The 23,394-nt window shown below is 42.2% G+C and overlaps 1 protein-coding gene across 2 annotated transcripts in view; it reads left to right on the top strand.

The window, feature by feature from the left end:
* The window catches only part of LARP4B (La ribonucleoprotein 4B), a 50,759-nt gene that overhangs the window by 23,738 nt on the left and 3,627 nt on the right, over nt 1-23,394 (top strand). For both annotated transcript variants that reach the window (XM_072153991.1, XM_072153992.1), the window contains exons 3-12: nt 1,342-1,471; nt 11,515-11,662; nt 13,998-14,153; nt 15,199-15,280; nt 15,715-15,851; nt 16,614-16,717; nt 17,461-17,571; nt 18,653-18,706; nt 18,798-19,007; nt 19,199-19,305. In XM_072153991.1, coding sequence (XP_072010092.1) covers nt 1,391-1,471; nt 11,515-11,662; nt 13,998-14,153; nt 15,199-15,280; nt 15,715-15,851; nt 16,614-16,717; nt 17,461-17,571; nt 18,653-18,706; nt 18,798-19,007; nt 19,199-19,305 — 1,190 coding nt within the window. In that variant the 5' untranslated portion in view covers nt 1,342-1,390. The remainder of the gene's footprint in view (nt 1-1,341; nt 1,472-11,514; nt 11,663-13,997; nt 14,154-15,198; nt 15,281-15,714; nt 15,852-16,613; nt 16,718-17,460; nt 17,572-18,652; nt 18,707-18,797; nt 19,008-19,198; nt 19,306-23,394) is intronic.

The raw sequence follows: 23,394 nt of genomic DNA, 5'->3' as shown, positions 1-23,394 counted from the left end.
ATCGGTATCACAATAGCCAACACACTAAAGAACAAGGTTAATTCAAAACAGAGAAAAAGAACAAGTGTGTAAATAAACTTTATTACAATTAGTAAACAATGACCGAAAAAATCCTACATGCATGATTAAAAACACTTTAAAAGTGTACAAATACACATATATACAACTGAGTGGGTCGGAGTCTGGTAACAAAGACCCACATACGGCCACAGGTCAACACAAAATATGTGGATGCAATTTCCTCACAAGAAATAAGGGTAAAGCCTTCGGCCAAGGGTCTGTGACCTCGCATTTCCTCCTCCCACTAGGGCTCTCATGCTTGGCAACTTTGATCATTTGGGCTCTGCTCTGTTCTTACCTGATGGGATCACCTCTGCTCCCGGTCTCACTTTTTGCCTTGCCGATTGACCTTAACCCTTTTTTTTTTTTCTGGGTACTGAATATCATTCCAATCCGGCTCCTTTTCCTGAGCTTCTGGACCTGACAATTTTAGTACCTTCTCAGGATAGAATTCAGGTATAGTTTTCAGGGCTTTACTTCTTATGTACTTCCTTATTTCTTGTGAGGAAATTGCATCCACATATTTTGTGTTGACCTGTGGCCGTAGGTGGGTCTTTGTTACCAGACTCCGACCCACTCAGTTGTATATATGTGTATTTGTACACTTTTAAATGTTTTTAATCATGCATGTAGGATTTTTTCGGAGATTGTTTACGAATTGTAATAAAGTTTGACTTTTTAGCCTTTACACACTTGTTTTTTTCTCTGTTTTGAATTATACTTGTCCTGCTGCTCTATCAACTAGTGAGAACATGAGCCCAGCTTTCCATATTGTTGGGGGTTCTGTCCTAGGGATAGTGGGGTCCCAGCAGTCGGCCCCTCACCGCTCAGATAAATAGGGCACACCACGCAACAAGTCAGAAATTACACATTGGTCCTTGCAGGACGAGTTAAAAGTTTACAGCACGGTGGGGAAATTTTCTTGTCCGGGTCGCAGGATTAGCAGGACCTACACTTTGATCTTTGTGTTGTCCAAGAGGGCGAGGGACTTGCACCAACCCGCACAGGAAGCATTGATGTTTCTTTCAAATTCAAATAATGGCACAATTTTGCTGTAACATCTGACTAAATAGCAATAGACAAATAATCATTTTTAGCACAATCTGTTACTGTGGTTTAGATATGACCAAGAGCATCCTGTTGTCAGGCCTTGCTGGAGTTTTTTCTGTACTTTTTTTGCTTTTATTTCAGACAATATTTATTATGCTGATGTGGGCTGTGCAGTAATGATCTTGGCATGTTATTATTGAGTAACTTGATTTCTTTTTTCCATTTTTGCAGCTCTCTGGGGTGACTCGTTTTCTCTGAGGAGCCTAGAAGCAGACGGCTCATGACTTCAGATCAGGATACTAAAGTTGTGGCTGAACCGCAGGTACAGCAAGTCCAAGAAGCCAAAGATAGTTCACATCTTGTAAGTACTGAATCATGTGGTGTCTGCAGCTGATGCATGCGCTGGTCCCTTCCATTGATCGGTACCCTCTTGTGGGCCACCCGGTTATGTGGTTCGTCCCACGTTCCAGCCCGTTCGAGTTACACGGTTGTGTGCTTAAGGCCTTAAATAGTCACTTAACCACAGTGCAGATCCGAGTACATTATAGTGATGTGTGATGCTAGAGGTCCCTTCTTCCCTGACTGGAGAGAGCAGCAGTGTTAGTCGGAGAGAAGGGACTCCTATGCAATGCCTGGCACTGTAGTGTGTCCATAATATCCAGCCACTGCGTTGTATGTGATGCGTGGTCTTGTGCATAATGATCATCACTCTCAAGTTTCTCTGTTGTCTGTCTTGATTGAGCAGCAACTCAGATGTGAGATTGCATAATGGTCAGAGATGAGGATGGAGTAAATATATTGGAATAAAATATTGAGATGTTTAGAGTGCATATTACTTATCACTTAATATATTAACATTCCTGCGACATTGCTTTCAGTAAGGTCGGGGATGTTGTGTCTGACCAGAGGTCTCTCACTGATTTGGACTGTACCGCACAGGTTCTCCACACAGGGAGGTGCATACTCCTGTCACAGCTAATGATGGTTATAAGTTAGTTTATGATAATTAAGTTGACTGTGCAGCCCTATTATATGGAATATATTGATAATTATTGCACTGTCCTCCCAGCAAGCATAAATGGCACAGTCTCTAGCTGTGCATGTGATGCTCTCCTGCTGCATTATGAGCAAGTTAAAAGTAACAAAATACATTTTTATAGTCATTATGTTGTGTCATGAGGGCAGACGGTATAGACATCTATGATGTACGCTGTAATCAGGTAAGGAGTGCACATATGGGGGGGGGGCAGTGTCTTTTCTGTAGCAATTCTTTCATATGTGCTTTCCTGTAATGTCCTATTTGATCCTGCTGATTCTGACTTTTAGGCCCCTTTCACACGAACTTATAAAAACGGCTATACCATTTTCATACGTGTAGCATATGGCCAATCTGGTCATCCATTTACACGGCCGTATTGTCAATCGTAACCTGAGCAAGACTTTAAAAAAAATGTATTGTTTGCTATTCAGTATTTCCATCGAAGTGTATGGGAACGTGCAGGATCCAGGTAGATCAGAACCAGTGGGGGGAGCCTTCTGTCAGCCAGCCATCATTTTCTGTGTAAGCATTGTATATTATATGGATACGGTTGATAAACTTCATGTATATACGTATTCATACTGCACAGAGATGGAGGGCTGGAGAAGTCCTATGTTTATGTGAAAGGGGCCTATGTATAGATTGCCCTCTACTGGGTGCAGGGTATTGGAGACCCCATAGAATCTGGGAATCTGGTCTTCACCACCAGCTTTGAGACAATTGAGAATTGGGTGCCAGCCACCTAGACTCCTAGGAGGATGATGATAAAATGTACACTGTATACTATTAATTTATTCATAGTTTGTAGGGAATCTAAGTTACGCTACTTGTTGTCTTCTGAGGCGCCTAGGGGTGAGATGATTTACTTGTAGTGATAAAAACTGGCGAGAAACTATCCTGTATTAGGGGCATCTATAGATGGGGGAGTCTTTTTGCAGTGTATAATCTGGAGGCCTATTTATGGCGATGAGTATCTTGCAGCGTGGCCTGTGCTGCAGACTGATAGAAATAGTCTATATGACAGGTGCAGTGCGGGGGTCTCAGTGTAATGTGATCATATCCTCCTGGGATCCCTCCTGCTGCCCTGGGTCACATATAACCTGCTCATGTACATTGTGGCCGTAGCCGCTCATTCACATTCTTATGTGGCATTTGTAGCTAAAGCTTCTTGGCCACAATACAGTAACATATAACTAATAGACATGATGGTAAAAGTTGAGAAACTTGAGTTTAGAACTTAAAAAAAAAAAAATAAATATTATTTTTGCCCAATAGCAAGTGAACCAGAATATCTGAGAGATTCACAGATTTGGGAAGGATTGTCCACTTTTTATAGTTATTTTGTTAGATGGGCCCCTTCTATAACAAGATGATTGAGCCTCCTACATGACTGCTCTAAATACAATACTTTTTAATGGATCAGTGTCTACGGCTGTTAGTTTAACCCCTTAAAAACTTGCCCCGTTTTTGTTGCATTTTTCACTGCCTACCTTGAAATATCAATAATCTATTTGTCCGTGTACAGAGATGTTTGTTTGGAAAAAAAATTGGACTTTTTAGTTATTCTATGCTGAGTACAGGCAGTCCCCGGGTCTGTAGGTTTGTTCTTAAGTTGAGTTTGTATGCAAGTCGGAACTGTATATTTTATCATTGTAATCCCAGCCAGAACTTTTTTGGTCTTTGTGACAATTGGATTTTAAAAATGTTGGGTTGTCATAAGAACCAGGATTAACACTAAAGCTTCATTACAGACGCCTGTGATAACTGTTATAGCTGATTATTGTAGCCTAGGACTAAACTACAATAAATTACCAATATCCAGAGGTCCGTTTGTAACTAGGGGTCGTATGTAAGTCGAGTGTTCTTAAGTAGGGGACCACCTGTACTGGGAAATCGGGGGGGATATTCTGAATGCAGTGAAATTGGTGAAAAAAAAAACATTTGCACCAGTTTCTTGTGGGCTCAGTTTGTCTTTCACTGGATCAGTATGATGAATTTTATATGGGTTTTATTAAGTTATAATACACTTTAAATAAATTAAAACTTTCTGTACGGCAGTTCTTCATTTCGCCATCTTTCAATACTAATAACATCGGTGTACGGAGCTGTGTAAGATGTAATATTTTTGCGGCGATGAGCTGTTCTCTAAAATATGTCATCTAAAGCACTCACACTGTTCACATTATGCAGTTTTGTCAATGCGTTTTCGGCCTCCGTTGAGGAATATAATCTCCCCGCTGCCGTTCTCCTTGGTCACTGTATAATGGGAATGGATTAGTTGCCTGATGATTCATTTGATTATTTTAATATATGGTTTTAGTTGGCTCCCGATTTAGTTCTTAAGCTTTTAGTGGATGAAAAATTAAATTTACAAATTTACGACGCTCAAAGCGTTTGCTGTGTATGACCAGTTTGTCGTTTCATCAGTTTAGTCTTTTAATTGAATAATTTATCAAACTTGATCCTTCCTGAGGGTGCTGTCACACGTCGCGTTTACTGCATGCGTTTAAAAACGCATTGCTACAGCTGAAGGGATATTTCCCTAATTAAACAGCTGTTAGCGCTTGCGTTTACAAAACGCATGCGTTAACCGCGATGTTAGCGCATGTGTTAACAATGCGTTAACACTTGCATTTTGTAAACACAAGCGTTAACAGCTGTTTAATTAGGGAAATATCCCTTCAGCTGTAGCAATGCGGTTTTAAACGCATGCAGTAAACGCGACATGTGACAGCACCCTGAAGGAGGACATTGATGTCTTGCAGCTAGGATAGACTGACCCGTGTAATCGTGCAGAGGCTGCAGCCCCTAAGGCAGCTGGGATTTAGACGACCATAGAACCATCAACTTACCTATCCCTTAGATAAGCCATCAGAATTGCTATCCTTAAAACCCTTAAAAAAAATCTCCAATCAGCTTGGCCTCCTTTTAAGTGTGTAGAATTCTAGCCCCATGACGGAGGTGACCTGAATGAGGATGTATAGAAATTTTCTATGGGCTGGTAAGAGAGAACCTGCGCCAATTCTGCAACAAGAACCCACATGTGAATTATTCTGCCACAGACCTCACTAAATCTGCTGCCGGTCTGTAGCTGAATCTTCATGTATGACATGCAAATTTCAGTCCTTATGTCTAACTGGGTTATATTGGAAAATCATATGTATAATATTTCTGCCGTGTGTAGTGCCTCAAGTCCATAGACCATAACAATCTGGAGCCGACTCGCTATAAAGAGATTTCAAGGCAAGATCTGTGCAGATAGAAGATGTAAGTAAGCAGTGACTTCATCTATTGTCAGTAGTGATGTAATGATGGGTCAGTGTTATCTATATAGAGGTCATTGTACAGGGAGGAGGAGGAGATAAGCTGTGACATCATCTATTGTCAGTAGTGATGTAATGGTGTCAGTGTCATCTATATAGAGGTCATTGTACAGGGAGGGGAGGAGATAAGCTGTGACATCATCTATTGTCAGTAGTGATGTAATGATGGGTCAGTGTTATCTATATAGAGGTCATTGTACAGGGAGGAGGAGGAGATAAGCTGTGACATCATCTATTGTCAGTAGTGATGTAATGATGGGTCAGTGTTATCTATATAGAGGTCATTGTACAGGGAGGAGGAGATAAGCTGTGACATCATCTATTGTCAGTAGTGATGTAATGATGGGTCAGTGTTATCTATATAGAGGTCATTGTACAGGGAGGAGGAGGAGATAAGCTGTGACATCTATTGTCAGTAGTGATGTAATGATGGGTCAGTGTTATCTATATAGAGGTCATTGTACAGGGAGGGAGAGGAGATAAGCTGTGACATCATCTATTGTCAGTAGTGATGTAATGATGGGTCAGTGTTATCTATATAGAGGTCATTGTACAGAGAGGAGGAGGAGATAAGCTGTGACATCATCTATTGTCAGTAGTGATGTAATGATGGGTCAGTGTTATCTATATAGAGGTCATTGTACAGGGAGGGGGGAGATAAGCTGTGACATCATCTATTGTCAGTAGTGATGTAATGATGGGTCAGTGTTCTCTATATAGAGGACAGTGTACAGGGAGGGGGAGGGGATAAGCTGTGACCTTCATTTTCTATAAACGAGTTGACTGCTGCACAAAAGACCCCCTACAGACCTGGCAAGTGTCTGTATATTATAAGGCCTCGTGACATCAGTAAAAATTGCATTGTCTTTTGACTCGTAACATTCAATATTTATTATAAAGTATTTGTAATATATTAAACCTTAAAGGGAACCTGTCACCAGGAACCTCATTTTTCACTAAAGACAGATTGTAAAAGCCCATTACACCAGCAGTGAGAACATGCCTTTCTGCCTTTTCTAAGCATTTGCATTACAATATAATTGTGTGTTGTAACTTACTATTCCTCCCTGACAAAATCCTGGAGTAGTCACAGGGGCTGGACTTTGGTTTGGATGCATTTCAAAAAACATGTGCCATGTCTGTGTTACTCACTCCTCAGAGCTTGGCTCCCACCTTTGTGCTCCTGTCTAGCTCCACCTCCTGCTTCTTCTCAGAGGTCACAGCCCAATCAGCCTGGCATCGGTGGGGGAGGGACAAGCTGTACAGGAGCACAAACATGGAGACAGCCTGCAGCTCAGACAAGTCACATGTTGTTTTTTGAAATGCATCCAAACCAAAGTCCAGCCCCTGTGACTACCCCTGGATTTTGTCAGGGTGCAAGAGTAAGTTTTAACACACAATTATATTTTAATGCAAATGCTTAGAAAAGGCAGAAAGACATATGTGCACTGCAGGTTTCATGGGCTTTCACAATCTGTCTTTAGTGAAAAATGCGGTCCCTGGTGACAGGTTCTCTTTAATCTGAACACCGTATACAGTAACCTGCTGCGGTTTTTCTCATGCAAAATTCACACTAATCCAAGCTTCTCGAAATATTAAGAAAATAAATCTTCTATTTTTTTTTCTGCTTTCTGTACTTGGCGACCCATCACATTGATAATTTCATGTAGACGAGTGAGAATGTGTCCTAAATAATAATAATGTTCTATGTAATAATATGTGTAATGAAAGGGTAAACCTGATGCTACATGACCATCATATATATCAGTTCCCGAAGGAGATCTTTTAGATAAATTCACTTTTTGTAGTTTTTAGTGTATGTGTTCTCCATAGAATGGATTTCCCTATAGTTGTACATATCAGATGTTACCATGTGGAGGGACTACTGTAACCAGGATTTGGAAATCCCATAACTCCAAGTCTCTGGTCTCCTCGGACCACCCCAACCCCCAGTTTTAATTTAACACGTAAGAGTTAAACAAGTAGCCGCCTGGCTTTGGCAGCTGTTGGTCTGCGCCTTGGCAGATCTCCTCAATACAGAGGCCTCAGTGTCTTGGATTGTAATTTGAGTGACAATAGCATGTGTTTTGATTTGTCTGTCTGAAGTTACTATTTTTGACTTGTGGGCAGTGGCCTGTATCCAGCTGTAGCGATTCCCTATAGTAGATTCATTAAAGCATCAGCCTCGGCACGGGCAGAGCATGGTGTTACAATGGGTTGCTGTTTTAGCAAAGAATTATGCCCACGTGCCAACCTTGAAAGGACCAGCTTGTTCGATTCCACATCATGTGAAGATTTAGAGAAAAGTCCCACAACGCAAAGTCAAATTGAAGATCGACACGTAGGAGAAAACTCATCAGATAAAGCGGTGATTCCGGACTCGGGCTCCAACTACTCAACGTCCTCTGCCGTAAAGTCAGCGGTGACAAGTAATGGATTGTGTAAGGGTTCACGCTATCCCTCCTACAACAGCATGGATAACACAGAGCACAATGGACCAGTGCAAAGATCCAGCTTAACCAGGTCAGTTAATTTGCTAAATCCCATAAACAGTGCAATAAATCGCCTGTCTAAGTACGAACCTTTACAGAAGGAAATCGATGTAGACGTTACAGAAATTTCTGAGTTCCAAAGCACAGTCATAGCAAATTGTACAACTGAAGGCAGTCGCGCTGCAGTTGTAGCCTCGTGGCCTCGGCATGACCATGCTTCAAAGGATCTAGTGTCACTGAATCCAGAGCAGAACTTGCAGGAAGTTCCTTCCTTAAAAGCAAACTTCTTGGCCAGCAGCCACACCGCATGGCAGAGCTCATTAACACAAGAGGAGAAAAATGCTGATAATCCAGAGAATAGGAGCGGATCGGATTACTTTCCTGCTAAAAGACAAATAAACGAAAACCTGTCACCTCAAAGCGATGCAGAGGTGATGCAGAATTCGAGGACTAACACCTTCTACAGCATATGTTTAGTAGATGATGATGATATCATTGAAGATCTTTCGGAGAAAGCTCATACAAGGAGGCAACATGATACTTTACCCAGCGAGGACTCAGCTGCTGCGGAAAGTATGTGCGACGCATCAAGCTGTCCGAATCCTGGGATAGAAAATGTATTTACCGAGCCAAATCACGTGCCCAAAGCGTTTCATTCAGATGAAATTTTGGCTCAAACTGCTGCACCAAGTTTGACCTCCTTTGGACCTCAAACAAACGATTTGAATGAGCTCAGTGACTGCATTTTCAACATGGTTAGCCAGGAACCCCTAACTGAGGTAGAAAATCCTACTGGTCATAGTCCGATAAATTGCAAATTCCAAGAAATAAGCTTTACTGCTGATGGACTATGTTTACTTGAAACCACTGATGATATTTCCACTTCAGTAGATGAAATAAAGGAGCAATCCTGTGATGACCAAGCCCAGTTGTCATTTACTCAACCATCGTTCCATGAGGAGGAGCCAAAAACCACATCTGATTCGTCAATCCAAAAATGTTTTGGGACCACTGAATTATGTAAAGAACCAATGGGATGTGCTCCAGAGATGGAATTTAATAAATCCTTGTGTCAAAGTTTTGAGGCTCTGCTCCTGGAACACGTGGTGGATGATGACCTTAAAGTCAACTATAATGTGAATAGTAAGGCCGAAGAAGAAGAGAACTTTCTTGAGAATGCTACAGAGGACAATTTTGTAGGAGATGACTATGCATCAAAAAGTGTTGAGCTTGTGCCACCAAATTTGGAATTCTGTAATTCCGTAAGTAATGGACAATGTAATGGATACTCTAGTGATCACACTTCTCATGTTCCCATTGATAAAGATACAGCCACTGAAATCTCAGGGTTATACCAGAAGCTTGATGGTACCACAGAGGAAAATATTTCTGATGCTTGCATCGATAAGGAGCCGTCCGATGTAGTGGAAATGGCCTTCCACATCGCCAGTCATTGTGATACATCCAATCCAGACTCTGACCTTAGCAATGGTTCATCTTATGTAGAAGATGCAGAGAGAACGGACCTTGGTACTGTCATAGAAGATGATACACCTCATGTGAAAGATGATTTGACTCCTGATCCATCTTCTGAAAAGCCAATAATTGATGGGGACATTAAAAGGAGTTTGCTAAGCACTATCTCTACGAGTAGTGGATCCAGTGTCGTGGAGTATTTTGATATCTCTCCAGTTATCAATTCTAAAGAGGATTTTCATAAAACAAAGACCTTTTCTAATTCTGAGTACCTGGTACATGAGAAGCTTCACAGTCCTGTATTTAACACCACTAATGGTGAATTCATTTATAACACATACTTACAGAATGAAGGTGTCGATGACATTGCAGACCAGTCACACAACGACCCCATTGTGGTCATTCATGGTCATAAAGTCCCAGTCACTCCAGAAACCTTAGGTGGTAATTTTGACGGAGGGGCAAACTCTTGCCACGATGTGGACACTGGACTCTCAGAATTAGGTAAAATGAATAACCTTCACGACTTTGGGTCCAATTTTGATGAGGACCAGGTTGACCAGTATGCAGCTACTCCATCTTATGAGATACACGCTCTATCCACTGACTTTACAGATGGCAAAGAGTCTGGGCAGATTAGTGAGCAGTGTGTCCTCGACTTGATGCAGGATCTACTTCGAGAATCTCAAAATAAAACCGGTGATCTTTGTGTAGGTGAGGAGCAGACTTTACCCCTCTCGTGTGTATTGTCTGGAGAACATTTCATGGTGGAGCCTGACTATAAAGTGGATTACTTGTGGTACGGTTCTGCACCCGGAGACCAGCATTGTGACCCCCAATATCGGTGCATGGATGAAGACTTGGAGGTTGCGGACATCAGCTCAGGGAAATATGCATTTCAGCTGCTGGTTCCAGAAAGCAGAAGCATTTGGGGTTGGCCTGAGATCAACGGGGAATCTGTAAGTTGTTTCTTATTGCTGGGTATATTGAAGGTTCCCTCAGAGGGAACCAATACATGAACAACCAACCTGTTATACTCAGGCTTAAACTACTAAACTATTGCTCTAGAAGTATGCTTAGGAATGGCTTGCTTATCTGCATGTTCAATCGGTTAGCAGCCGGCACTGTATACAGTGACAATGGTCAGTCAGTTAGGACCACCCCATTCACCCTTCGGCAGACAAGCTATAAATCAACATAGTGGATTTTTTGGAGGGATGAAGTGGGTCAAGAAGTGTCTAGACCCATGTCCCAATAGAACGGGTCATCTAGTTGATAGTCTAGGCAAGACACCACTGTGGTGTGGTGTGTGTGTTATGGTTTAGGACCAGATTGAGGGTTAGCTAGCAATTTTTATTTTTGGGTGGGATTTTGTAATCTTCAACAATATAATCTTTATCTTTCCCACTTGTAGGTTGAGATAATGACATACTGATGAGACGCTGTTTAAATGTAATGGACTTTAAGACGAACCCCCCTTTGGATAATAATACCGTGTGCCCGTACCGTGTAATTTATTCCTTCACATTTGCAATGTGATGGCGGTATTATGTAGAACACAGCTGTTGTGTTGTCAGGTGGATCTGTTTTGATTCCATAGCAATGAATTATGTTTCATTATCAAAAATATTTTATACAGGCCACATGAAGAATGTCTATTTAATGTTAGTTAATAGGTGAGATCCTACTACATGGAGGGCTCCATACGTCTGTGGGCTTACGATGATTCTCTGTGCAGAGTTCCTTGTGCCCAGGGTAATGCACACTCTTGATCCTATGTCAGTGGTGTTAGACCTGCAAGGACCTTTCCAAAGCGGCCATCGCCCCAATGTGTTTTTGTTACGTATCAGAAGACTATTTTCCTTTATATCATTTCTATTAAGTCAATAAAAACACATTTAGGAGAATTGAGCATAATTTTCACCCTCAATAATACTTATGTACGGTAAATGTAAGAATTAATAACCCCACAACAATATCCTACAAGTCCTTGCCGTGCAGTGTTGGAAAAAGATAAAATGCCGATTTATAATGCAAAAAGACTAAAATCTGAATTGATTCTTTTATTTTACAGGAATCAGCAAAGGTTTCTGAATTGAACCCCAATGCTAAAGTATGGGGGAATCACATGCTACATGTGGAAGCAGGTGGCGCTACTGACGGGACAGTCAGCCAAACCTGGGAGGAGCTGCCGGATGAACCTCCTGATTCTTCCAAAGAAGGTATAAACTTTCCTCGCCTAATTTTCTTTAAATATACTGTAGCACTATGGTGCCGAACAATCTATAAGGTTTCACATAAGTTACAATAAGACAGGTACAAGACTACAGTGATCAGGAGACGATGATGGCTCAAAATCAATATGATGGGGGGGATGGAGATGGAGACTTGAGGTGAGGGAGCACTTATTGTGTGTAGTAGGAAATCCTAAACGGGTGGGCTTTCGAATGGTTTAGAAGGTGGGGGTCAGTCTGACACATTTTGGACAGATCTAGTATGGAAAATGCACGGATGAAGTCCTGGAGATGGTTGTGAGAAGAACGGATGGTGATAGAGTGAAGCTAAAGAACTTGTTAGGAACGAATGTTACGTGTAGGACAGTACTGACTGATGAGCTCAGATATACGGAGGGGACAGGTTGTGGGCGGCTTTGTAAGTCATGGTTAGTATTTTGAGTTGAGTTTGCTGTTCAATGGGCAACTAGTGGAGAGGCTGACAAAGAAACAAGGAGATGGCATTGAGGATGGATTGCTGCGGTGTTAGAGAGGTAACTGGGAGACCACAGAGAAGAATGGCGCAGTAGTGCAAGAGGGAGATGATGAGGGCATGGACAAGCATTTTTGTAGACTCTGGATTGAGGAAGGGTCTGATGCGAGAGATGTTCTTGAGGTTGCAGGTTGTAGTAAGGGATAAGTCATATGTGCTGTAAATTCTGATGCAAAAGACAGAGAACAATTGAAGATTTGCCACTATTCGTGATGTGGTCTGTTATGACATCTGCATTAAGACCATGGACTGGCTGAACTCATAGTGACATCTAATGAAAGTGGTAGCTTCTCCCCCCTCAAACAGCAGCACTGGTCTGTGAATATAATGGAGAAGGGACTACTTGTATAATATATCCCTATTGTGCTCAGGGTCCCAGCCTCTGCAATTATTGTGGTTGGTGAAATTTGGTGGTCTGTGATTCATGGTCTGACCATGGGTGTCTAGATAAGCTCCTAATCAGTCAGTCTATCTCGCAGTGTGTCAGTGTCTGCCTTCCTTAGTGTCCTTCTGTCACTGCCTACCCCAGCTACATAATAATACTAAAATCACATAACCATATGAAAGAAAATAAACTACATGGTTGATACTTTAGTGCATTTAACCCAAGTATACTTTCATGTGAGGTGTTGACCCTCAAACTGGATCCCCCACTTCCCCCTTATTTGTGAAAAAGGACTTGGCTAACACTGCTACGAGATGCTAATTAACCTTCCTTTGGCACTTATGCCCGCCCCCTGGAGCAACCCCTCTGCCAGAGACGGAAGGGGCTTCTGTCACGTACACAGGAGCCCTTGAGACTCATTGACATATTTGTAAAAGTCCTTTCCATAATGTCATAAATCGCCCATGTAAAACTCTCAAGTAGTAAATTTTAAACATCACATCTAGAGTACATGTTTTTGTCACTCCTTCTGTTCATATTCCTTCCTACCGCCCCCCTCCCCCTCCCTCCCGTAATACTCTGTGCTGTGCCGTTCAACATTCAGACCAACACCTCTAATCCAGATTCAGGCATATAATCTGACCGCCCCTCTCTTCTCCTCTGCCTCGTGCAATCCCATGTAATGTCTCCATCCCAAATCCCATTAGACTGTAAGATCTGAGCAGGGCCCTGTCTCCTATAGTTATGTCAGGCCGCTCTGCCTGGGCTGGAGAACACTTTTCTACATCCATATAGGGTACAAGATTTAAGACTGAATCACTACTGTACATGTGTCCACGTCTTGTATGTTATCAAAGGTTATGTGCTTAGGATTTCTCAAGTGAGATTTGCACAACGTATCTACATCTATAGTACAGTAAATTGTTCTTGATGAGGATCTTGCACATAACTGGATTTAATATGGGTCTGAAGACGCCTCTGACCCATATTTATAGCATAAAGGGTAACGTCTGCATGGAGCACATCCATGTCACCACTGGCTCTCCGCATCACTAGAATATATATTTTATAGAGATTTTCTATTACTATAGCTGTTATCTATTATGTAATCTACATTGCGTATAGTCTCCCGCTGGGTACCCTGCTGCCTCTTATTACCCAGTGAGGTAAGGGTTCTGGCATGGTAGTGTATGATCAGTCATCTGAAGGACTAGTGACCCGTAATGGTAGCTGATCATTGGAGGTCCCAAAATATTGGCTATAAGTGACCGGCCAGTCTCTGTAAGGGCTTTATTTACAAGATGTGGCAGAAAGCCCATCTTTCTTGCTCCCTTTACTTGGCTTGCCATGTTCATAAAGTGTAACATCTTGCTGAACTTGTCTGTGTGTTTTTGCCTCTTTCTCAGTGCTGGATAACAATGGCAGCGATGAGCAGAAAGGACACAATGCTGTGCTAACACAAGACCCGTCTCCGTCGGTTCCCGTGTCAGACCAAACAGATATGAATACGATATCTCTGGGAAACTCAGAATATGAATCTATGCAGGAAACCACCCTTTCAGGTACAGTCATCCTTCACCAAAAAGTGCAGGTTTATGCCATTTTATCTTGGTGTGAAATGTAAAGATTTATTCCAAACGTATACATTTGTTCCGACCGGCACTTGTATGCACATCTAGGTATAGAAAGAACTAGAATATGGCCCTCCAGATCAGTCCTTTGGGAGCAGCAACAACCATAGTTAAAGAAAATTTACCATAAAAATCCATCATGATAAACCAGGGACACTTACTCATAGATCCAGGCACCGTGACTGTAGTAATCTTCTTATTTGTTATCCACAGCCTCCTTCCTTCTAAAAATCAACTTTAAAAATGATGCTAATGAGCTTGAAGGGATCTGTGGCCCTCTGTGCTGTCACTTCACAGGCTGTTACACTGTGCAGGCATCGTCCCTCCACCCCTCTGCTTGATGTAATCTCACTGCAGCGAGGAGTTTCAGTACACAGTGGGAGGTGGGAAGTTCTGCTGCACAGTTGACGGCCTGTGAAGCTACAGAACGGAGGGGCTCTGGTAACACCATGCTCCTTAGCATAATTTTAAGTTGATATTAGAAGGAAGGAGGCCATGGATAACAAATATAAGGAGGTTACCACAGTCACAGTGCCCGCTAAGTGTCCCTGGTTTATCATGCTTGATTTTTATTGTAGATTTCCTTTCAGCTGCTATGCCGTAAGGCCTACTGCACATGAAAGTGTTTGGCCCGTGGAAATGTACAAGTGTGCTGGTCAGATCCCACAGACAGACAACATTTCAGTGGATTGGAATCCTTGCCTCATACAGGATTATAATGCAAAGACTTCCTGTCTGTAGCGCTGCCACTATAATTATTCGTATCGGCACTGCTGTTTGGCTGGAGAACAGGGAGTCCTTGCATCATACTTCTATATAATACACTGCAATAGGTCCTTGGGACTGGAGCAGAACACGTGTCAGTTTCCATGGGCTCGGAAACCTGTGTGCTGCAGGCCTAAGTTGCTTTATTCACCCCATGGAGTAAAGCCAGTCTAGTGATCAAGTGTAATGTATTTTCTTTTTGTACCTTCAGGGGCTGTTGACCTACCACAGCCAGAAGGTCAAGAAGACCTACGAGATGTGCTCAAGAAAACACTGGAATTTTGCTTATCTCGGTAAGTTCATTTATTGTAGCCACACACAACATGGATGTTCACAACAGATGTGACCACTTTCAGGGCTGCAACTAGAAACACAAAACCCCATCCTGGTTTGTTCAGGTTGAGAAGACGCTTGTAGGACATTTCTTCGACCAACGACTCGACCCAGGGGAAAGCTACAAATCTCAAATAAGACTTCGGGCATTCACATTGGCTTTCCCTTGTTAAAAAAGGAGTTGAAAATTTCTACAGTGGGTTAAAAATATTCAGGTTCTTATCACCCCCCTCTACCACGTACCAGAGATACCGGTGGTGGGCCCTAAAGATGGTTCCTTTCCTACTCGTTATCTTTTTGTGATCAAAACATTTTTATACAAAAATGTTCTTTTGTAATGTGCTTACATTTTTTTTTTTATATTTTCTAATATTTCTTTTTTTTTTCTCCCCAGAGAGAATCTGGCCAGTGACATGTACCTTATATCACAAATGGACAGCGATCAATATGTGCCAATTTTGACAGTAGCAAACCTTGACCACGTCAAGAAGCTCAGCACTGACATGGATCTAATAGTTGATGTCCTGAGATGTAAGTATGAGCAACCTCTGACAGCACGGAGCATAACTCACATGTTTGGCCCCCGAAAGGAGGATGTGGGTTAGCTTGTTCATAGGAGGTCTGCGGCCTTGTGTTATCTATCCCTGCTCCTATGCTGTGCTAGTTTGGAGAACAGCATAGGGGTCTGGGTCCCCCAATCCTCCCCTATCCACGCTCCTCTGATGCAGCAACAGTCGCTGTCTTGTCTTGTGTGCGGCGTCTTCCCCGGCTCTGAAGCCTGCGGACATGGTGAAGACATCACATCTGCTGGCTTCAGAGCAGGCACATACAGATGAAGAAGAGAGGACTGTGGGGGCATTGTGACTACTGGCTACTGTGTGGGGGCACCTACTGGTCATGCCGTTGTCTCTGGTTATTTAATATGTGGATCCCCTGAAATGTCTCATTGTAATGGTAACCGTGTAGAAATGTAACTACTAATAGTAACTTGTAATCAAATGACATTCGGCCCCATATGGCAAACACAAGGCTGATTTGGCCCTCGGTGAAAAAGATTTTGACACCCCTGTCCTCCTCATTTGGCACACAAATACAAATATATAGAATTGGTGGGATCTCCTAAAAATTTAGAAATGGTCACCTTGTCGCTTGTACAGATCGGTTTAGCTTGTGCAGTTACTCCTGGTTATGGTACTGCCGTGTTTTAGTTGGCCCTCAGTACCGCATACTGAGATGTTTTAGCGAGCCAACATCCATTCCTAATTCTTGATTTTTTTGTTCTTTTTGTTTCAGCTTTGCCTTTAGTCCAAGTGGATGAGAAAGGAGAAAAAGTCAGACCGAATCAGAACCGTTGCATTGTTATTTTACGTGAAGTTCCCGAATCTACTCCAATAGAAGTAAGTTCGACGTCCACATCAGTCTGTCTTTTATATTGAAATCTGAGGAACAATAATAGTTTTATGAAAAATCTCATGTGTTGCCTTTTTATAGTCCAAAATAAACCAGTCAGGAAGAGTCCACATACTCTGTAGTGGTTAGCACTACAGCCTTGCAGAGCTGGGGTCCTGGGTTCTATTCCCACCCAGGTCAACATCTGTTAAGACTTTGTATGTTCTCTACGTGTTTCCTCCGGTTTCCAACACTCCAAAACATACTGGTAGGTTTGATTTGGCAAGCTCTGAGCAGCGCTGACGAATCTGTAGGCACTATATAAAGTAGTAGTAGTAGCAGCTTCTCTTTAGGCTAGTAACTGGAGTGGGTTATCTGAAACAAACCCTTCAGTGTCCCATCCACTGCCAGGGTTAATACAAGAACCTGTGCCCTGCAAACTTGTTTCTAAGGCCTGTTCACACAGTCATTACACATTACACTTTCGGCTTAATGAGAGTCCTGTAGGTTTGCCACTGCAATTTTAGGGTAATTGCCTGCCGATGGAAATGTCCTTATCCCATGTGCCCGGCTTTAAAGTGCCCCAGTGAATAGGAAGTTTTATATTAAGAAAGGTGGTAGGCAGGTAGTGGTGAAAGATGTAATTTACTTTACTAACTTATATCAAATGTCTTTGTTCAGAAAAATTTGGGAAAATTATGTAGTTTTTTTGGCCTTTTGTATTGCTGACTATCTCTTTTCTCTTGATCAGGAGGTGGAGGCCCTCTTTAAGGGAGAGAACTTGCCGAAGTTTATTAATTGTGAATTTGCCTACAATGACAACTGGTTCATCACATTTGAGTCAGAAGCTGATGCACAGCAGGTAATAGATTCAGCTTGTGCCTGTGTAACCTTTGACTCCCTTTACACGCATCTTAGGTTATAGCCTATGTGTAATTGGGGGAGGGGGTTTTGTCATATGCTGGGACATCGAGTGCTATTTAACCTCTTCCACCATGCCTGATCTATCAGGAGGTGACTGTGCTGCCGGGCAATTCTATGCCAGGTCCTGGCGCAGGCTATAGATGAGCGCCGGCTCAATACGACTCCCAGCACGGCCCCCTTCAAGCCCCTTCATGGTTCGAAACAAACAAACATTAGCCACCATAGAGGTCATACTAAATTTTTTTTTAGACAGGTTATAATACTTCTCTTAACAGGAGTATTTTTGGTGTATCAGGGGTATTATATTTTCACTTGTACTAATAACATTATCTACACCTACGAGTTATTGCAAGACCATCATTACGGTGCATAAATATTTGGGAGTATGAAAGAGGCGTTATACAGTGTAGTTAAAGGGGATTGGGTGTTATACATTGTGGCGGCAGGGAGATGGGTGTAGCTGAACTCCGGTCATACAATCTTCTATTAGGCCCGGAAGCTAGAGCATTGAGGAGACATGAAGAGACTGCAGCTCCCCGTACTGACATGGAGAGATGAGATTTGCTTTAAGCGGTTTTTCCAATGAGTGAAGCTGCCTCTACGTGAGCTAGAAGTAGAGGTGTTAATTTGATCTCTGGCCACCACCCCCCACACCATGTACTTTGTGGGTCCCCCACTGCTTTCTAAAACATGGTCCAACTCAAGTAAGAAATTGTGACCCACCAATCACTTGCCTAGGAAGGTAACCTCAGCCATTCATTGGCCGAGCACTCGTTTCCTGTGCGTCAAGAGAGCAGCGAGTTAGGCACAGCGGTTCCCGGAGAAACGCCGCAACAATTTGTTTTACGATTTTCATTTATCAAGAAACGCCGCCTGCCCCACTCTCTTAGGGAATAAGATGGTAAAATATGTATTTATTTACTACCCAGGAAATTTGTTGCGGTCACACTGATCTATACACTATCTAATGGAAAACATTTAATTTATTTTTTTTAACCTTGTTCTGTGCTGTTCCTCAGGCTTACAGGTACCTAAGAGAAGAAGTGAAGATGTTTCAAGGAAAGCCGATCAAGGTTAGACAATGAGGAGCAGTGATAATGCCGTTTATTTATTCTGAATCCTGAATTTTCGCTGACTTTTTACCTACCTTATGTCTATTTTCAGGCTAGAATAAAGGCAAAGGCCATCGCGATAAACACCTTTTTGCCAAAAAACGGTTACCGACCTCTGGACATGAACCTGTACACACAGCAGCGATATACAACATCCTTTTACTTGCCTCCAGTGTATAGTCCGCAGCAGCAGTTCCCACTCTACAGCCTCATCACTCCACAGACCTGGTCTACCGCACACAGCTACCTGGACCCTTCTTTGGTAGGTTCTGTTTATTTGACGGTCACGGTAAAATTAGATTTTTGCGCTGAATTTCACAAAAAATTATTTGCCATTACAAAACTTAAGAGCAATTGACATAAAAACCTGTACGTTCAGATACTAAAGCCAGCTCGATATATTTACCTAGGTGACTAATCTCCACTGGGATTCTCCTTTCTTTTTCCCTCTAGGTGACACCTTTCCCTAATACTGGATTCATTAATGGGTTTACATCTCCTACTTTCAAGCCAACGGCATCACCTTTGACATCTCTCCGACCTTACACACCTAGAAATAGGCAAGTTTTACGGCTATGATGACTGCAAATGTAATTATTTATGCGGAGTGACCCCTCTATTTCCCAGGCATTGAGAGAAATTACAATGCCCAGTTGTAAACTTCTCTGCAAATATTGGCTGCACCACAACAAATCTAATATAAAATTTTCACCCATCCTATGAATAGGTCTTGGTGGGAACCTCAATGGATCACAAGAACCAGGTCCTAGTGTCTGTCAGCTATACTAAGCTGTGGTCATGCATCACTCACTGCTATACTCTTGTGTGTTGTCCCACTGAATTTAGTGGCAATTCACGTGTCCAGTACTGCTCTATTCATACTAGGGGTTCTGGACCCCCTTTCTTGAGGTTAGCTGATGTGAGACCCCCCATTGATTAAGGGCTTGTTGAAAATTTCACTCATTCGCAGGTATAACCTATCCGTCCTCTCAAAGGAGTTGTCCACTTTTCCACATTTTTTTTTTTTAAATGTTTGTAGGGGCAGGGTATTGGGTAATATACCTATATACATCTATTAATGGTTCTGCTACGCTTTCTAGACATGTAAAGTGAAGCCTCCTGTCTTTCACCTCATCAGCCAGACATTCCTGACCATAAAATGGCCGCACATGGAGGGTCATGTGATCTCTCTCCATGAGCAATCGCCCTGCCAGGACCTTATGATAGTATTCAGGAATAGAAGATCAAGGTCCTGGCAGGGCGATTGTTCATAGACAGCCATTTTATGGACAGGAAAGTCTGGATGATGAGTTGGAACACAGGAGGCTTCACTTTACATATCAAGAGAGTGGAGCAGAACTATTATACCAATGTATATTTAACTAAATACAAATGTATATTGATAAATTATCTAAAATCCTGACCCCCACACACACGCACTCTTACTAACCTATCACAAAGAACACAATATCACATATCCAGGTATTGCATTTCATCTCTTAAATGGTTTCAGGCCCCATGTACATTGCTAAATAAGCCCCAAGAAATTTCTTTGGATAGGGGTTTCAGAGATGATCTGATCATTTGAAAACTTGAAGGCTGACCATCCTGGTGCACTGTAAAACATACATATTGTGCATTAACCACTTGTTTTCACTGCATTACCTATTCACCTCCCAACCAAACTCCCCCTACCCACTACAAGGACTATACTAAGGGCTAGGTAGGAGACCGGAGCCAGCCATCCACTCTTTATAGTCACTATGCAATTTTAAATGAGTTCTATGGGAGAGGATAGAAAAATATTTACCTCTGCTGGAACCCTGCGGAATATTGTGGGTGGCCATCTATACTGGGGACTTAAACGTAACTTGTCACTAGGGACATCATTTTCACTAAAGACCGGTTGAAGAAGCGCATTATAGCTGCTTTCTCTAAGCATTTACATTTCAATTTAATGGTGTTCTAATTTACCTTGCACCTTCACTTAATCCTCTGTGTAGTCCCAGGGGTTGGGCCTTGGTTTGGAAGCATTTCAAATAACATGTGACTTGTCTGTGCTGCAGACTCCTCAGCTCTCCGTCGGCAGCTTTGTGCTCCTGTACAACTCCTCCCTCTCCCACTGATGTCAGCTCACCTGTCTGTGAGCTCAGTGAAGGAGCAGGAGGAAGGAGCTGTACAGGAGCACAAAGGTGGAGGCCAAGATCTGAGCAGTCGGCTTCACACACATGTTGTTGTTTGAAATGCATCCAAACCAAAGCCCCAACCCCTGAGACTACACAGAGGATTCTGTCAGGATGCCAGGTAAGTTATAACACACAATTATATTCTAATACAAATACTTAAAGAAAGCAGAAAGGCATATGTGCAGTGCAGCTGTAATGGGGTTCTACAAGCTATGAAAATGTAAATAGGGAAAATAAGGCCCCTGGTGACAGGTTCCCTTTAGTAAAGGGCCCATCCTCCTCATTCGATCCTGTAAATAGCTCTCTTATGTGTATGGCCGGTCTTGCTGGACTTCTTATTTCATTTATTTTTAGGCTCTAAAATATTTCATTCACTATTTTAATTCTATTTACTTCTATTTTTACTACCCTTATAATGTAAACTCTCTCATTATCAGAACCTTTCATAACCTTCAGATTGTACATTTGTCGCTTTGCTTGCAGTGGACTTGCCCAACAGCAGGACTCTGATCAGTTTCCTGGATGGATTTCCTAAGTGCATGTGTCAACAGACTGAGAGTTCAGAGAGCTACAAATAATTTAGTCATTGGCTAAAATACCAGAGAGCAAAAAACTATTTGCTTGATGAATTTCCTGCAAGTGCTTCCCTGCAGTGATAATTTAGCATGTATCGTTCACAAGATGCAGTTTATGCGTCCTTCACTGCTGCACGAATGATGCACGACACATAACGACCTTAGAAAGTAATCGGAAACCACCAAAAATGGCATATGGGGGAGGGGGGGAGTTCTGGAGATTTCATTTTTGTTATTTCTCAGCATTTTTTCAGATCCCCCCCCCCCCCCCTTAAAGGAAATATACCACCAGGATGTGGGACTGTAAATTGGCGTGTGCTCCCTCTGGCCGGATCTGTTTTATTTTTTTTGTTTGTTTTTTTTAAATTTTATATTTATGTATTTATATATATTTTGATTTTCAACTATATATAGCGAATCATGGAATTTACATTGCAGGATATCAACAATGTCATATATCCAAAAGTCAACACAGGTAGTCGGAAATGCGTTTGGACTCTTCTCTACCTGTATACTGGATCCCGCAAGCGGCGGAGTAGAGCTTAAAAGAGATTTCCATATGAAGTCTTAACCTTACTTCGTGTATGGAGATCTACAATGTGCGACAGCTGCTCTTCAAGCTTCCAATGCCCTTGTTTTTAAGCGGGGGAAAAAAGGTGTTCAAATTATGCAAATTAGTCTGAGGGGCTTCACTACCACTTAAGGAGCCCAGAGCCCTGAAGGCTCATTTGCATAATTTTAAAAGCCTTTTCTTTTTCTTTTTTTTTTTGTAAGAACAGGTTTTAAAAATCTAAAAGAAGAGCAGATTCTGGCAGAGGGGGAACAAGCCAGTAAGTCAGTGTGCTTGGTTTACAATCCTTCATCCTGGTGGTAGATTTCCTTTAAATGAAAGGTTCCTCCAGAATCAAGAATTTTAAACCAACCACACTGGTGTGTGCCCCCTATGGCAGCATTTTCTCCTCTTTTAACTACTTATTCCCTTGTTTTTACAAAAAAAGGACTTCAAATTATATTCAAATTAACCCAAGGGTCTCAATTAATAGATATGGAAAAATGGAGCACCTCAGACTCACTTGCATAATATTTGGACCTTTTTTGGTCAAAACAAGGGCTGAAGAAACTAAGAGTAGATCCTGCCACACACCACTATGTCAGTGTGCTTGGTTTACAACCCTTCATCCTAGTGGTAGATTTCCTTTAAAGAAGCTGCAAGAAATGGAGTCCAGCTCCAATGCTCCGGTGTTCCTCACCTGTCTTTTATTTTTCTTCACAAATTACCTGGTCTATAGTCTTCTGATTTCTGCAGCCAATCCCTGGCCTCATGCTTAATGCCGCATTTGATGGCTGAGAACAGTGATTTGATGGCTGAGAACAGATGTTTAGTCAAATGTAGTCAACCCTTTGTATCCTGTATTGATTGGTTTTCCTTTTGCAACGCTTCAAGTGTATCCATCTGTGTTATGGGAGTCGGTCACACCAAGGATGATATCTTGACTATTTTTAGCTCATCACACTCAAAGGATTGGTGAAATCCTGGCAAATGCCGAACGTAGCGTGCAAACGTGACGTATATCTTGCCTCGCCATATAAATTCTCAAAGTTTGGAGAGTATTTGGTTGTTTGATTTAGTTTTGCAAACAGATATGGAAAAACTCAAAACGTAAGAGTTTGCAACCATTTTGCGGGAGCCAAAGACCATGCCACTTCATCTGACGTCTGGGATCCGTCCACCTCCTCGATGACTAGTAATGACTTGCATTGTGCATTGGTTGTGGTTGTCGCTCTTTGTTTCCGCTTTCTCCGGAACCAGTGTAGATCGCAATCATCTATACGTTATGGTAACGGGCCAAGCTGTAGTCTATCGGGGAACAGAAGATGTTCGCCGTGG

Source organism: Engystomops pustulosus, chromosome 5 (assembly GCF_040894005.1).
Source record: "Engystomops pustulosus chromosome 5, aEngPut4.maternal, whole genome shotgun sequence".
Taxonomy (NCBI): domain Eukaryota; kingdom Metazoa; phylum Chordata; class Amphibia; order Anura; family Leptodactylidae; genus Engystomops; species Engystomops pustulosus.
This window is presented reverse-complemented; position numbering and strand designations above follow the sequence as displayed.